The sequence below is a fragment of the Dipodomys merriami genome, unplaced genomic scaffold, assembly GCF_024711535.1.
Source record: "Dipodomys merriami isolate MVZ:Mamm:240054 unplaced genomic scaffold, mDipMer1.0.p SCAF_1761, whole genome shotgun sequence".
Taxonomy (NCBI): Eukaryota; Metazoa; Chordata; class Mammalia; order Rodentia; family Heteromyidae; genus Dipodomys; species Dipodomys merriami.
In genome coordinates, this window is record NW_027203117.1 from 13,116 (window position 1) to 29,616 (window position 16,501).

The following is a 16,501-nucleotide window of genomic DNA, read 5'->3' on the forward strand; positions in this document are numbered from 1 at the left end:
TAAATTTAATATACAAAAGAGCTAGCAATAGTTAGCCTCTCAGCCACACATATCATCTGTACATGTTAATGTATCACATGTACATGTTCCTTTAGCTTTTACCTTTTGGAGTAAAAATTGGACTTTTTAATTAGGTTCCATAGTAGCTATAGAACACAGGCAAAAAAGTACAACTTTCTCTCAAAGGTTAAAGGATTGCTGGGAATGTGGCTTAGTGGTAGAGTGCTTGCCTAGCATGCATGAAGCTCTGGGTTCGATTCCTCAGTACCACATACACAGAAAAAATCAGAAGGGGTGCTGTGGCTCAAGTGGTAAAGCACTAGCTTTGAAAAGAAGCTCAGGGACATTGCTCAGGTCCTGAGGTCAATCAAGCCCCAGGACTTGCAAAAATAAAAATAAAAAAAGGTTACGGGGGTGAGTAACACCAAATCACCCTATTTTCTGATAATCAAGTGATAGATACAGTGCACATATATGCAGTAATACGTGTTTAGGCTGGTTGCTGGTGACTCACAGCTGTAATTCTAGCTACTTAGGAGGCTGAGAACTGAGAATCACCATTCAAAGCTACCTCCAGCAGAAAATTCCATGAGACTCTTATGTCTAATTAACCACCTGAAAAGCAGAAGTGGAGCTGTGACTCAAAGTGGTAGAGTGCTCACCTTGAGTGAAAAAACTCAGGGACAGTGCTCAGGCCCTCAGTTCAATCTGATAACCAACCAAAAAAAAAAAAAAAAGACTCGGTTTCCTAAGTAGTTTCAAGCCTGATAAAATTGTTAGAAAGCACAAATTGTCCTGATAAAACACAAAATCTGTTCTTTTCAGCCATTTTCTTGCCAGTTTTACCAAGAGCAGAACAGTATTCTTAAAACTCAGAGAATTAGGTTCTAGTTCTATAAAGGACATGATATTTTGACCTTAGAAAATTCTTAAGGTAATGCTTAAATTTTTTTTTTTTGGGGGGGGTCCAGTCGTGGGGCCTGAACTCTGAGCCTGGGCGCTGTCCCTCAGCTCTTCAGCTCAAGGCAAGCACTCTACCACTTGAGCCACAGCTCCGCTTCCAGTTTTCTGGTGGGTAATTGGAGATAAGAGTCTCAAGGACTTTCCTGCCTGGGTTGGCATTAAACTGGGGTCCTCAGATCTTAGCCTGCTGAATAGCTAGGATTGCAGGCATGAGCTACCGGTGCCCGCTCTCTGGTTTGTAAAAACAGCAGCAGAAGAGAAACTAGGGGCTGGGAAGGTGTTCAGTGGTAGAGTGCTTGCCTTGCATGCCTGAGGCCCTCTGTTCAATTCCTCAGCACCACATAAGCAAAAAAGAAAAAAGCCGGAAGTGGCACTGTGGCTCAAGTGGTAGAGCATTAGCCTTGAGCTGAAGAGCTGAGGGACAGCACCTAGGCCCAGAGTTCAGGCCCCACGATCAGAACCCCCCCAAAAAAAACAGAAAACTGAAGCCACAGCTCCTCTAAACACATTCATATATGCACACATAAAGTTTTTTGGCGCCAGTTTCTGGGGCTTAAACTCAGGGTCTCTTACTCTCGCTTTTTTTTTTTTTTTTTTTTACTCAAGTTTAGTACTCTACCACTTTGCCATACTCCTCTTCCATCTTTTTGTTAGTTAATTCGAGGGAAGAGTCTCACAGACTACCTGGGCTGGGTTTAAACCTCGATCCTCAAAGCTTAGCCTCTGAGTAGGTAGGATTACAGGTATGTACTACCAATTCCCAGCTCAAAAAAAAATTTTTTTTTAGTTAAGCATGCTAAAACATGTCAAGTTTAATGTGCAGAAGAAAAATACAGAAGTTAGATTTAGTGGTCAGCAGTACACTGGTCATTTATTTCCAGGAGTAGATCTAATTGTACCCAGGGTCGCACCTTGTAGGTCTCATTGGTGGCTAAGCAAGAGTCAGTGCTGGGGAAGTGGGGGAGCGAGTCAGTCTTCAATAGGAATGCTGCCACAGCCATCAGATAATTTGGTTGCCATCAAGTCAGCCACCACAGAGATTAATTGCCACACTGAAGATGACACACCCAACTACATTGATTCAGCACAAGTCCTTAGACAAACCATCCTTCTGTACCTTCTTATCTAAGTAAACTACTCAGCCACAATTCTATGATAGACAAGGCATTTCATTCTTATGCAAATTACAGCAGAGATCTCCCTTAAACTTCACCAAAAACAGAAGCCTGAATGAGTTCAAATGGATCCAAATGGTAGGACAAGGGAGTCCAAATTTGCCCGTCAGAAGCCGGGCGCTGGTGGCTCACGCCTGTAATCCTAGCTACTCAGGAGGCTGAGATCTGAGGATCGTGGTTCAAAGCCAGCCCGGGCAGGAGAGACCGTGAGACTCCTATCTCCAATAAACCACCAGAAAACCAGAAGTGGCGCTGTAGCTCAAGTGGTAGAGCGCTCGCCTTGAGCTGAAGAGCTGAGGGACAGCACCCAGGCCCAGAGTTCAAGCCCCACGGCCGACCAAAAAAAAACAAAAAACAAAAAAACAAATTTGCCCGTCAGACCAACAGGAAAAGTCTAGATTAGTTTGGGTAAAGCACCAATGCTTCAGAAGAGCTTCCGGGAAGCCCAAGGTTCACCAATGAGGAAGAACTTAGAAAAGGTCAGACTCTGAGGCCTGTAGAGTCCAAATACTTATTTCTCTATCTCACCAAATGATGGCAAGAAACAGGTAAAAACAGCCAGAGTGGAAAGATTAAGGTCCCTGCCATGAAAGTAAGTACATCAGCTCCTGGAACCAGTTCCATTTTTCTTCTCTGGGTGGAGCAGGCAGCTGTGAGTAGTGAATGCCCACTGGGCATATTTTCTCCTGCATGGTTTGCCAAATCTGAAACCCAACTTTTAGACCGTAGATCCAAACTCGGTGGAGGGGGGCGTGCCATAGGTCAGGTCCAGCCACTTTCCCCAATACCTCAAATAGACAAGTAAAGGTGAAGGGACGAGAAAGAGATGTATTACATGCCACAGGCACCCGCGTCATGGGGAAAGTAATGGTCACTTCTTTGGTGTCAGGAGGAGCTCTGTTCTCTTCCTCAGTGTCGCCATCTGACTTTCCCATCAAGTGCTAAAGCTCCTGCAACCTGCACCTCAGTTGTTGCAGTGGGTGTGGGTTGAAGCTCGTCGTGGCTGTGAATTCCGTGCCCTGTGGAACAGCTTACCAGGTGTTTGTTAATCAGTTGGGTGTTTTTCCTTGGAGAGATAGCTGTTCAGGACCTTTGCTCACTTGGATTTGAGGTCCCAGCATTGCTTTATTCATTCAGATAAGGAGGTCTTGCTAAGCATTTGCCTGGCGTGGTCTTGAACTGCAGGCCTCTTACCCTGTGTCTCCTGAGTCACTGGGGTTACAGGCACGAGCTACCTTTATTATATCTATTTTTGTTTTTGAGAGAAGAGCTCAAAACTTAGCCTAAGCTGGCCTCAAACTCAAGATCCTCCTGCCTATGCCTCCTGAGTAGCTGGAGTTACAGGTGATTCCTAACATGCCTAGTACATTTGTTATTGTGCTGGGGACAAGTAATGACTATTTAGACCAGATTGGCCTCAAACTTACTTTGTAGCCCAGGCTGGCCTCAAACTCATGATCCTACTACTACCTCCTGAGTAGCTGGGTTTACATGTGTATACCATCAAGCCCAGTCTCCTCCTCCTCCTCCTCTTCCTCCTCCTCCTCCTCCTCCTCCTTCTCTTCCTCCTCCTCCTCCTCTTCCTCCTCCTCCTCTTCCTCCTCCTCCTCCTCCCCTTTCTCTTCCTCTTCCTCCTCCTTCTGTTCCCTCTGGAAAAGACATTTCCACTTGCTATTAAAAAAAAGAAGACCCAGTGCCACCTACCAAGCTAAAGAAACCTCACAGCAACTTTTATGGGAGCTAGGTATCTCCAGAAAGCTGCTACTGTGTCTGAAACCCGCGTGGCCTCTTGGGTTTGTCCCCTGGTGAGCCGAGGGTCCTGTGCCTCACACACACACTTCTCTCACCCCCACTCAGCACTAAGGTTGCTGCCCTTCTTCTGGTCTTTCTCAAGTCCCTCAGGATTGATCTCAATGGCCAGCTTGATTGGACTGAGAAGCTTCCAGAAGACAAGCAAGGTACATCTCCATCTCTGGATGGGTGTTTCTTAAAAAGGAGTACCTAACGTGGGAAGACCTGCCCCAAACATGGCCCCCATCAGCAGGGACCCTGCACAGAAGATGAGGACAGGGAGACGCCTGGCTGTGTCTCTCTGCTTCCCCACGACATGACTCAGGCCATCATGCTCTGCCTCGCCACAGACCCACAAACATGGAGTCCACTGATTAAGGCCAGACCCTCTGAAAATGTGAGCCAAATAAATCCCTCCTCCCTTGGGTCTCTCCGGGACTTTATCACAGCAGTGAAAACTTTGACAGGCGCCCTGTTTCCCCTTGGATCCCATTGTTGGTGAGCAGCGCTCAGGGCAGTATTTCTGGGGCAGCGGTCCACCCATGGTTCCATGCCATGCTCTAGCTCCACTGGTCTTTTCATTTTGGTCAATTGCCACCAACCAGAGTCCGGGAATTGTCTATTTGGCTTGTTCCTTGCTGCTTTCCATTTCCTTGTGTGCCCAGTGTGTCAGCGCCTCAAGAACTGGCTCTGTTTATACAGCCTCAGAGAGGATGTCACTTCTCCCCGCTGACCACAGACCAGCCGTGGCCTCTCCCCACGAGAGATGCAGGAATGGGAGCTCAGCCTACCATCCCTTCTCGTCCTGCCCAAACCAAGCTCTCATCGCATCTCAGAGCAATGTGGTTATCCTGATGTGATGGTTCACCCCCACGGTAAGGCTGTTACTCCACAGCCAGATGCCTGAAGTGAAGGGTGCAGATAAAGATAATCAAAAGTAAACAGCCCACAGGACAGAGTCCTAGAGAGACACTAGGCAGGGTTCCGGGTATTCTCCTGTCCTCTGGAGCCATGCAGATAGTACCTACGTCGCTCAGGAAACATGGGACTCTTGCCTGTGCCAGAAGCTGCAATAGCCCCTAGATACAGAGAGATTGTTTGGCACTTGGTATTGTAGGAAGGGATCATCTTGGTAGCTGAGATTAGGAAGAGGGCAAACTGATCCTGACAGAGTCTGAATCCTAGCAGGGTCCACACTCCTTGGAGTAGATGAAAACTAAAGGCAAGCAAAGGCCCTGCCCAGCAGCCCGCTGCCAGAGCCTGCAGGTCATGGTAATCAGCTGAGGAAGGTCCAACAAAGCACAGACTTTGAACACTCCAAACTTGCCTAATGACCTTTCTCTGACAGGAACTCGCCTAACCTCAAGGCACTGAGATCAGGCCTTACTGAACCCATCTGACCCTAGAGGCCATATATATATATATATATATATATATATATATATATATATATATATATATATATATATATATATCTCCTCATATGACACCCTGAAGATGTGGAGCAGTGAGGGAGGTGATGGGCCAGGATGATCTCCCACGTGTGAGATACCCTCTTAGGCCTTAGTTTTTTAGGTTGTTTATTTCAGATGGGGCCTCCTGCTTCTTCCTACTTAGCTGGCATTGCAAGCCCAAACCACAATGCCTGATTGGATGACTCATACTACTTCTTGAAACATAATTTTCACACCTTGCTCTTCTTTGGGTCTCCTGTTATGTGTATGCCACATTCCAGTGGCTGGGACAGGAAGAGTCCAAGGCCAGCCTGGGCCACACAGCAAGACCTGTCTCAAGCCGGTGCCGGTGGCTCATGCCTGTAATCCTAGCTACTGAGGAGGCTGAGATCTGAGGATTGAAGTTCAAAGCCAGCCTAGGCAGGAAAGTCCATGAGACTCTTATCTCCAATAAGCCACTAGAAAACCAGAAGTGGCGCTATGGCTCAAGCAGGTAGAGCACTCCCCTGGATCTGAAGAGCTCAGGGACAGCACCCAGGCCCAGAGTTGAAGCCCCACGGCCAAAAAAAAAAAAAAAAAAAGAAAAGAAAAAAAAAAGACCTCTCTCAAAAAGAAGAAAAAGAGGGGCTGAGAAGGTGGATCAGTGGTAGAGCGCTTGCCTTGCATGCCTGAGGCCCTGGGTTCAATTCCTCAGCACCACATAATCAAAAAGAAAAAAGCCGGAAGTGGTGCTGTGGCTCAAGTGGTAGAGCGCTAGCCTTGAGCTGAAGAGCTGAGGGACAGCGCCCAGGCCCAGAGTTCAGGCCCCACGACTGGACCCAAAAAAAAAAGAATAAAAAAGAAAGAATATAACAGAAAAATAAGCAATTAATGGAAACTGATGTTGAAGTCACTAGACAAAGATTTCAACTAAGCTCACTGAAAGGTGTTGAGAATTAAAGTGAACATATATTAAAAAAAAAGAAAGAAAAACCAAAGGTTGTTGGGGGCTGATGGCCCAAGCCTATAACCCTAGCTACTCACGAGACTAAAATCAGAAGATTGAGGTTCAAAGCCAACTCAGGCAGGAAAGTCCATGACATACTTGACTTCAATTTACCACTGAGAAAGATGGAAGTAGAGGTCTGGCCCAGTTGCTACAGAGCCAGCCTTAAGTGAAAGACCCAAGGTTCAGCACCAATGCTTTTGAGTTTAAGCACCAGTACTGGCACGCGCACATACACACACACACACACACACACACACACACACACACACACACACACACACACACACACACAATTAAAGGTTTAGAAATTTTCAAGATGAGATAGAAGTTACAAATGAGAACCAAACTAATGCTTGAGGTAAAAAATCAGGCCGGGTGGCAACTATAACCCTATGTATTCAGGAGGCTGAGAGCTAAGAATCAGGATCAAGCCAGTCTCAGCAGAAAGGTCCAGGAAACCCTTATCTCTAATTAATCACCTAAAAACAGGAAGTGGAGCAGTGGTTCAAAATGGTAGAATGTTCCCATAGAGCAAAAAAAAAAAAAAAAAGGACAGCACCCAGACCATGAGTTCAAGCCCCATGGCAGACAAAAAAAGAAAAGAAAAAATCGACAACTGGAGAGGTAAGTCACACCAGTAATCAGTGCTACCATTAGGTGCATCAAGATGACTCATAAGCTCAGAACTTCACCATTGCTCATCATATCCAGGGTCGGACAAGAGAACACGGGCAGGGCCAGGCCCCAGTGGGGCCCAGTCCTCAGGGAACAGAGGCCATACCCAGGAAGCTTCAGCCTGGAGGAGCCAGGGCTCCCACAGTGTGCTGGGAACAGAGGCTTGTTCATCAGAGCACTGCATGGACATTTGTGTAGCCAGTCTCTGTATGTGAGTGTTGTGTGGTCACAGGTGGTTTGTGGGTGTCTGGGCGGGCAGGTAGATGTCTGGGGAGGTGTGAGTGGTATGTGTGTGATTAGGTGTGTGAGGAGTCTGACATGGAAAGTGCGCTGTGGGAGGATAGGGGACAGGAATGCATGGTTTGGAGAAGAGTTTGCGGGTCCCTAATGGGGACACTTGTATCTCCTTAGAAAGAGTTACTCAGCTGGAAATGTAATGTGATGGGCCAGTAGGGCTGGGGGTGTGGGGAAGGGTCAGAATGAGAAAACATCATCAGAGCGGTGCTGCAGGTGCATTCCTCCCCACCGGGAGAAAGACCCCCAGACTATACACAGGCCACGTGCCCAGACTCTTGCTGAGAGAACTCGGAGCCCTGGGGCCAGCAGGCCATCACCAGGCCTGGTCCTTGGGCGGCAGGAACTGTGAGGCCCAGTGAAGCTCTTGGTGTGGAGAGCATTCCATGAGGGACCTGAGATGAGAACTGACACAGATGGAGGATATCTCCCTCTGTGATCTCCACTCCACGCTCCCTTTAATCAGCACAGAGGACAAAGAGGGAAGGCAGGGTCCTCAGGAGCAGGCACAATCAACCTGTTTTCTAAGATGAGGGTAGGAAGGGAAAGGACACGACTGGAGAGATGCTGCGGCACATGAGAGGTGCGGTTGGACAGGGTGAGGGAGGAGCAGAAGTGGGGACAGAGAAGTGAGACCATTATTGTGAGAAGTGAGCAGGCAGGCAGTGCTTGATGCAGGAGGGCTGGCTCCCCTGCCTGGTCTGCCCTGCTCCCTGCTGCTCTGAGTAGCAGTGGGAGGAGGACAGAGACCTCTGCAGTTGTCCCAGCCTGGGAGCTGCTGTGGCCCTGTCCAGCACCATGGACGTCTGCCCATGTGGATTCCTGGCAGAGACAAACGTCAGCCTCAGCTAAGGGACCCTCCCAGGTTGGTTCAGTGCCCAGTCCAGTCCTGGCGCTGGAGTGGAGGAATCCAGGGAGCTGGGAGGCCGCCATGGGGCTGCTGACAGGGGAAGCACTGTGGGCCATGGCCGTGGCCGTGGCCATCTTCCTGCTCCTGGTGGACCTGATGCACCGGCGCCAGCGCTGGGCTGCTCGCTACCCGCCGGGCCCTGTGCCTCTGCCAGGGCTGGGCAACCTGCTGGAGATGGATTTCCAGAACCTGCCATACTGCTTCTACAAGGTGAGGAGCAGGTGGTGGGCAGCAGAGGGCATGCGGAGCCCCCAGAGCCAGTGCTGGGAAGCCACAGGCCGCGCAGGGAGCTGAGCCCCAGAGGCTGAGAGGCTCCCTGGGGAGGGCACTGCAGGGCCTGAGGACAGTCCGGGCTCTCCAAGACCAACGTGTGGCGGGGCAAAGGCCGGGGGTGGCACCGGGCCCTGTCTGAGGAGAACGCCGGGCTCCCCCCGCAGCTGCAGCGCCGCTTCGGGGAGGTGGTCAGCCTGCACCTGGGCTGGAGGCCAGCGGTGGTGGTGAACGGGCTGGAGGCCGTGCGCGAGGCGCTGGTGAAGCACAGCGAGGACACCGCTGACCGCCCGCCCATGCCCGCGCTGGAACAGCTGGGCTTCGGACCCAGATCTCAAGGCAAAGGGCGGCACGGGCGGCAGCCTCGGGACTGACCTGGGGACGGTGACCTGAGGACAGGGGGCCCTGGGAGGTCGGAGGGCGGGGCTCGGGAGGGAGGACAGGGAGCAGGTCCGGAAGGCAGTGGGCGTGGCCGGGACGCCAGCAGCGTGTGGGAGGCGGGACAGGAATGTGATTGGAGGAGGGACGGCCCGAGTCACGCCCAGGTCGCTGATAGGTGGATAGGCGGTGCCTGGGTCCTGTCTAGGTCACGGATTGGATGTGAGTCTGGAGCCACACCCAGTTCCCCGCCCCCCTCTTCCCAGGGCTGTTCATGGCCCGGCACAGCCACGCCTGGCGCGAACAGAGGCGCTTCTCCGTGTCCACCCTGCGCAACTTCGGCCTGGGCAAGAAGTCGCTGGAGCAGTGGGTGACCCAGGAGGCCGGCTGCCTCTGTGAGGCCTTCGCTGACCACTCCGGTGAGCGTTGGCAGGAGGGACACAGCAAAACGAGGAAGGGGGTAGAGGGGGAACTGGGCGCCTGAGGGGAGGTCGATACATTGATGTCATTACTGCTCCCAGGTCACCCGTTCAGCCCCAAGGCTCTCCTGAACAAAGCCGTGTGCAACGTGATCGCCTCCCTCATCTGCGCCCGCCGCTTCGATTATGATGACACCTTCCTGGACAGAATATTGGAGCTGTTGCAGAACAAAATGAATGAGGAGTCCAGCATCATAACTGTGGTGCGGACTCAGAACCCTCTGCAGGGCCAGCTCCTGCAGCTGGAGCTCCAGGGAAGGGTTTTCATGCGATGGCATGGGGAGAGGGCATGGGGAGAGGTCACAGGTCAAGCCTAGATCTGGGGAAACTCAGGCAACAGGCATGACAGAAGGGACTTAAGGTCAGAAGGCTCTGGAGAGTGACCACCTGTGTCCCCCTGTGCCTGGAGCCAGAGAAAGCAAGCAGGCTGCCTCTGGGGAGAGGAACAGGCGACAGGTGGGGACTGGCAGAGGATGTGTACATCTGGAGGTCACAGGATCAGAGAATGGTGCAGGTGTACAGTGAACACAGAAGGACTCTTCCCATCTGTGCTCTCACAGTTGCTGAACGCAGTCCCCGTGCTCCTGCGCATCCCCGGGCTGCCTGGGAAGGTCTTCGCTTCACAGAAGGCCTTCATGGACCTGGTGGATGAGCTGCTGGCAGAGCACAAGGTGACCCGGGACGCTGCTGAGCCACCGCGAGACCTGACCGACGCCTTCCTGGCTGAGGTGGAGAAGGTGCGCAGTGACCACCCTGCCCCACAGACTGGGCCAGGGCCAGGGCCTGAGGGTGCTGTGGAAGGGAGGCTGGGCTCCAGGCTGGAGGGGACAGTGGAGGCTGTCTGGAGCCTTGTCCTCTGCTGCCTGAGCCCAGAACCCCCTTGTCTTTGCACAGGCCAAGGGGAACCCCGACAGCAGCTTCAATGAGGACAACCTGCGCCTGGTGGTGGCTGACCTGTTCACCGCAGGGATGGTGTCCACCTCCACCACGCTGTCTTGGGCCCTGCTGCTCATGATCCTGCACCCAGATGTGCAGTGTGAGCCCAGCTGGGACTGGAGGGGAGAGGGAGGGAGGAAAAGTGGAATCAGGGTGTAGGCTTCACTTCAGCCGGAGTCATGATGACCTCACCTGGTTTTGGCCCTTCACATAGAGGCCAGGGCAGGTGGGCACAGGCCTGGGGACTGACTGCGGTGTCTCTGCTTGTCCACGCAGGCCGCGTGCAGCAGGAGATCGATGAGGTGATCGGGCAGGCACGGCGGCCAGAGATGGGAGACCAGGCCCGCATGCCCTTCACCTGCGCGGTGATCCATGAGGTGCAGCGCTTTGCTGACATTGTCCCCTTGGGCGTGCCGCATATGACATCCCGGGACATTGATATCCGGGGCTTCCTCATCCCCAAGGTAAGTCCTAGCATGCTAGGACAGACCAGTGATCATGCAGCTGCCATCCACAGCTTGGTCCTGTATTCTGTGCAAGTAATACAATTCAGGACCGCCATGTTATAATCTCGGGGGTGAGGGATGCAGGAGGTAAGTTCAGCTCTTTGCTCAGCATCTTTTGGGCCGGGGGAAAGTAGACCTATAAGGCCATGGAAGGGTCCCGGGACAGGGAATGGGGGGGCCTGCGGGCGCACTCTTTCAATGTTTCCCTTGATTACTGGGGCAACAAAGGCAGCACCCGGGAGGTCCTGGGGGCCCAGGGTCAGATGAAAGGATGCGCACAGGTTATGGCAGTGTCTGTGTGTGTAGTGTGCAGTCTCAGTGCCCCCAGCCCCACTCACCAAGCACCTCCCACCAGGGCACCACGATCCTCACCAACCTGTCATCGGTGCTGAAGGACGAGCGCGCCTGGGAGCAGCCCTTCCGCTTCCACCCTGCACACTTCCTGGACGCCCAGGGCCGCTTTGTGAAGCCTGAGGCCTTCATGCCCTTCTCAGCAGGTGCGTGGTGGCCTGGCTCCCTGTCCCCTCGCTGGGGTGACAGGCTGGCTGGGAGGTGGCCTCCAGGCCCCAGCTGACCATCCCCGCTGGCTGTCCCCCACAGGTCGCCGCGCGTGTCTCGGGGAGCCCCTGGCGCGCATGGAGCTCTTCCTCTTCTTCACCTGCCTCCTGCAGCGCTTCAGCTTTTCAGTGCCCGCAGGCCAGCCCCGGCCCAGCGACTTTGGGGTCTTTGAAGCTTTGATGATGCCAGCCCCCTACCAGCTGTGCGCTGTGCCCCGCTAGAGGGCACCAAGTCCCCACTCCACCCCAGCAACACAGCTGGGCCCAACATCGCACGTGCTGGCTCTAACCAGAACCCCCAGGACCGCCCCCTTTCCTACCTGTGGGTCACCTCTGCACCCTAATGGGAGGGTTGCTATGTGGAACCTCAGTAGAACCTTTGCATCACCCGCAACCCTCCCGGGACACAAGGCTTTCTGCCCAAGTCATGAACAGAGCCTTCCATGGCGCCTGTCTCAGGAGGAGTATCAGTGCTCTGGGTGAAGGAGGGGGTTAGGATGCATCTGGACACCCTATTTCAGCCCCATCTCTAAAACCCCATGGCAAGGAGAGGCCTCTCAGATACCACCACTGTGTCTTCTTCCTTTCTGGGTACAGGAGGGACAGTGCTGGGTTTGAATTCCAAGCCATGAATCTGCTGGGCAGGGCCTCTGCCACTCAAGCTATGCACCCAGCCCCAACTTCTTACCTGAGACCCCAAACAAGTGGGTACATCAGGAAGGTAGGAAGTGGGTCAGCATTAACATCCACAGTTAGCTATCAGGAGCCAAAGTCTCCCTGGCAAGGCCTGATGGGAACCAACAGGGAGCCCCCTTGCTGAGCCTCGCAGCCCCCGGACACAGCACTGCCCGGCTGCCCTGGCCCATCAGGCAAGCTGGCGTTCTGTCCTCTTTGGGCTGAGAAGTTTCCTCTCTGGCCAGGCTGGAGTGGGAGGCCACGGGTCAAGGCTCTGAGCCTGCTGCCCTCAAGTACAGTGGCCAGAGAGGTTACCAGGGAAAAGACATGGAGACCTGTGGGCTGGGGCTCTAGGGAGGGCTTGACCTTGTGCAGTGATAGGGACATAAAAGGAGAGAGACAGGGAGAGAGAGAGATCCCCTTTTTCCTTTGTCACTATATTAGGTGAACCTGGGCTTGTGTTTCCCCTTCTATAATGAGAAAATCACAGCTCCTATCTGCTGTGATTTCTGTCACTGTGATCCTGTTTGATCTACATCCCCGCTCAGGGCAGGTGTAGGGATGAATGAGGAGGGGCCCCCATCGAAGAAGACATGACTGAGAAACCACAAAGTCCAGGTGGACTGTGGGTGAGCCCAATGGGAAGAACAGGCCTGGAGGAAAGAGGAAGCAAATGAAGCCCTGAATTGGGCCAGATAAAGAGGCAGAGAAGACAACTGAGCTGCCAAGCAGTTCCTGGCAGCCCAGGCTGGCAGCCAAGGCACTGTGTTGGCAGGAGGGAGTGTGGCGTATTGTCTGTGCACGGCCCCTGCTCCCCGGGCAGCCTGGGGCCCCTGAAAGGAGGAAGTGCACATGGGATCTGCGTCGGGATGCAGTGTGGATGGCTGATCTCTGCCGGGTGTTGTGTGATTCTGTGATCTCCACCCTAGCATGCTGTGTGGCCTGTGATGTCTTTCCTGGGGCATTGTGTGTTTATGTGACCTCTGCCCTGAGGTGTTATGTGGTTGTCCGGTGTCGGCTCTGGAGTGTTTTGTTGTGTGAAGTCTACTCTAGTGGTTTCATGATTGTGTGACCTGCACTCTGTGGCGGTGCGTGGTGGTGTGGCTAGTGTCCTGGTGTTTGGGAATTGTATGATTCCCTTCCTAGGGCCTGGAGTGGTTGTGTGGGCTTTGGTTGGTCTGTGACTTAGGAATGGCCCAAAGTAGACTTTAGACTGAGAGGTGAGTTCAAATCCCCAGTTCATTCTGAGGGGGAAGAAAGGGCCTGGCGCCGCCTTGGCTCCGAGCAGTGCCAGTCCTTGTGGCAGGCAGGCCTTTAACAGCCTTGGCACTGTGGAAGCCTGGTGAGCAGCTGGAGACTGGGTAGGGGTCAGGTTCCAGGCCCTGCCATGCCCCGCCCAGCCCTCAGCCCTTACCTGCAACAATGAAGATGTGCACCAGGTACAGGGACCTGTGGAGCCTGTGAGAGAAGGCGCCATGAGCATGAGCCCGGCCGCCGGCCCTCGGCAGTGGGAGCCACTTTCCTCCTCCTCTGAGCCGCCAGCCTCCTCCCCCTGGCAGCCTCCACTCAGCGTTGGAGGCTGAACAAATCTCAGGGCACCAGGCCTTGGGCTGAGCGCTGCTACCTGCCTGGCCTAGAGCCCACAATGCACCCCTGGATCCCTCCCTCCTCCTTTCCCCTGCAGTGATTGACTGGGTCTGTCCTGCCCAGAGGGAGAGCCCAACAGGAGAGCCCCCAGCTAAACCCGCTACACCGGACTGGCATCGCCGGGCATTTTGTTCTACATTCCCTCTTTCCCCACAGTTGCCCACAGCTCTGCCTTCCTGCACAGGTCCTGCTTGTCCCAAGCACAGAGTAGCACAGCCAGGACAGTGGCTCCCTGATTACACAAACATACACACACACACACACACACACACACACTCACACACACACACACAGACACAGACACACACACACACACACATACACAGACACACACACACACACACGAGCGCACACACACACACTTACACACACATACACATACACAGACAGACACACACACACACATACACATACAAAGACACAGACACACACACACAGACACACACACACGAGCACACACACACACGAGCACACACACACACAGAGACATACACAGACACAGACAGACACACACACACACAGGCACACACATACACACACACACACTCATACACAGACATACACAGACACAGACACACACAAAGACAGATACACACACACACACACACACGTTCGGAGACAGCTGTTCACATACACCGAGGCATGTCCCACCTTGCAGGCCAGGCCATCAGCTCTGCTGCTCACACATAGCTCCTTCCCCTTACCCCAATTCCCAGACACCTCACAATCTTCAGCCCAGGTAGGGGATCCCCATCTTTGATTATTTGGGGCCCAAATAACGAACTTTACCCTTCTCTCTGGCAGCAGAATCCCAGCACCATCTTCAGTCTAGGAAGAGAAGAGGGCCAATGGCCACTGTGTCCTGTAGGCCAGGACTCCAGCGCCCCCTCCTGGTGTGTGGCAGGGATGGAGGCCCAGAACCTTCCCCCACAGGGCCCAGCAGGGCATGGCTGGCCAGGGCAGCTGTACCTCAAACTCAGCAGGAGTTTGGAAAATCCTCTGGTGCTTCTCCCAAGACCTCAGTTCCCCACCCCGCATCCCCAATAAACCTAGTTTCCATGCAGAGCAGAGAAGGATCCCCAGATCAGAGCGGGGGAAGATGCACAGGAAAGGATGAAGGAAAAAGGCTCAGAGCTGTTGAAACTGGGCAGAAAATGTTCCTAGGTTAAGTGGGTAATTAAAATAGTAAATAACCTGGTTAAAAACTACTAACACTTTCAAGCATGTTTCTGGATTAAGTGCCATCTAAAAAGGACCTTGGAGCTGGGCTTGGTGGCTCAGGCCTGTAATCCTAGCTACTCGGAAGGCTGAGATTGGAGGCTCCAGCTTCACAGCCAGCCCAGGCCAGAAGGGCTATAAGATTCTTACCTCCAGTTAACCACCAGAAAGCCAGAAGTAGATCTGTGGCTCAAGAATTGGAGTGCTAGCCAAAAGAAGTTCAAGGACAGTGCCCAGGCCCCGAGTTCAAGCCCCAGGACTGGCAAAAAATAATAGTAACAACAACAACTTTGGGAGACTTGAGGGAGATTTCCTGACCAGCCCATGACACCTTCCTGTTTGAAATCTCTGATGCTATTGGGCATGTCCCTCGGGAGAGGGCCCCGGGTGGCCTGCCAGCTCCCCATCTCCACAGAAATTGTCTCAGATTCTCTCAGGGAGTCGCGCTCCCTGCCTCTGCCTCCTCCTGCTCTGCTTGGCACGCAGCGCAGCAGCTTGGATGGAGGTGTCCTCCACTTCCTGCCTCCAGAGCCCCCCGCCCCGCACCTGCTCCCCATGACCCCATTCCCGTGCTCCCCACCGTCTGGGCTTCTCCCAACCTGGGCAATCAGGGAGCCCTGCTGAAAGATTATTACACTTTGCCAGAGAACTATGCAGACATCCAGGTACAGAGAACAAAGAAAGGTTTATTGCTGGGAAAGGGGCTGGCCAGACCCCTTCTCACAAGGGAGAAGTGAGAAGCAGCCCCGGCTACTGTCGGAGTGACCTATATAACCTGGGAGGTTTATGAGGAGCTAGATGCAGCGAGGAGACCCCGGTGTGGAGGTGAGGGCCAGGGGCTTCATCATGGTGGACTGGGATCAATGGCTGCTGCCTAAGTAGTAGAAATGGAGCCCTGCAGCTGCCCAGACCTGAAGGTCACTCTAAGGGGCTCTTGCTGCCTTCTAGGGTGGCAGCTGCCCAGAGGAGTGCCATCCCAAGGCAGAGGGGGCTGGAGGCTGATGATTTGCTGCCTTTACTACATGGACCTAGTGTTGCCCAGGAAGGGAGCGTGCCAAGCCGTGGAGCGGGGAAGGAGCGTGCTAAGCTATGGGAAGGGACTCATTTCGCTAACACCTGGTCTCCCTCCATCTCTTTTCCTTATTCTCAGGCCCTTCCAATCAGCACTGTGACAAGATCAAGGCCTCATTCTCACTTAGGTGGTAACTTTGCCCCTTTCCCACCAATCTTCCTGCAAGTGCCATCTGCAGCAGGGGTGGGGAAGGATCTTCACAACTTTCTCCTCCTTCCCCTCCCTCCATCCTGCCTCTGGCCCCAAGTCAGTCCCCTGGGGTAACCGTGCACTACCCCACCTCTTTCCTCCAGTCTCCTCGTTAGGGGCTGTGATTTCTCACCCTCTGCCATTGCTCCCACCTCCTGCTCTCCCTCTGCCTGGCCTCAGTGCTGGTGCTGCTCTGAGCTCTTCTGGAGTCAGCCTTTCCAGGTCCTGGAGCACTGCCTCAGGCTAAGAATGATCCAGAAGCTCTCAGTCTCAGGTTCTTCTTTGCCCAGAAACCTTATGGCCATTAATTGGACCAGGGAAACT

The 16,501-nt window shown here is 53.4% G+C and overlaps 1 protein-coding gene across 1 annotated transcript; it reads left to right on the top strand.

Moving 5' to 3' along the window:
* Positions 1 to 8,174: 8,174 nt before the first annotated feature.
* On the top strand, positions 8,175 to 11,943 carry LOC138829780 (cytochrome P450 2D6-like). Its single transcript, XM_070026309.1, has 9 exons — positions 8,175 to 8,460; positions 8,688 to 8,859; positions 9,165 to 9,317; positions 9,420 to 9,580; positions 9,938 to 10,114; positions 10,272 to 10,413; positions 10,590 to 10,777; positions 11,175 to 11,316; positions 11,420 to 11,943. Exons 1-9 carry the CDS (start codon positions 8,272 to 8,274, stop codon positions 11,596 to 11,598), a joined length of 1,503 nt encoding a protein of 500 aa, XP_069882410.1. The 5' UTR covers positions 8,175 to 8,271; the 3' UTR covers positions 11,599 to 11,943.
* Positions 11,944 to 16,501: the final 4,558 nt, after the last annotated feature.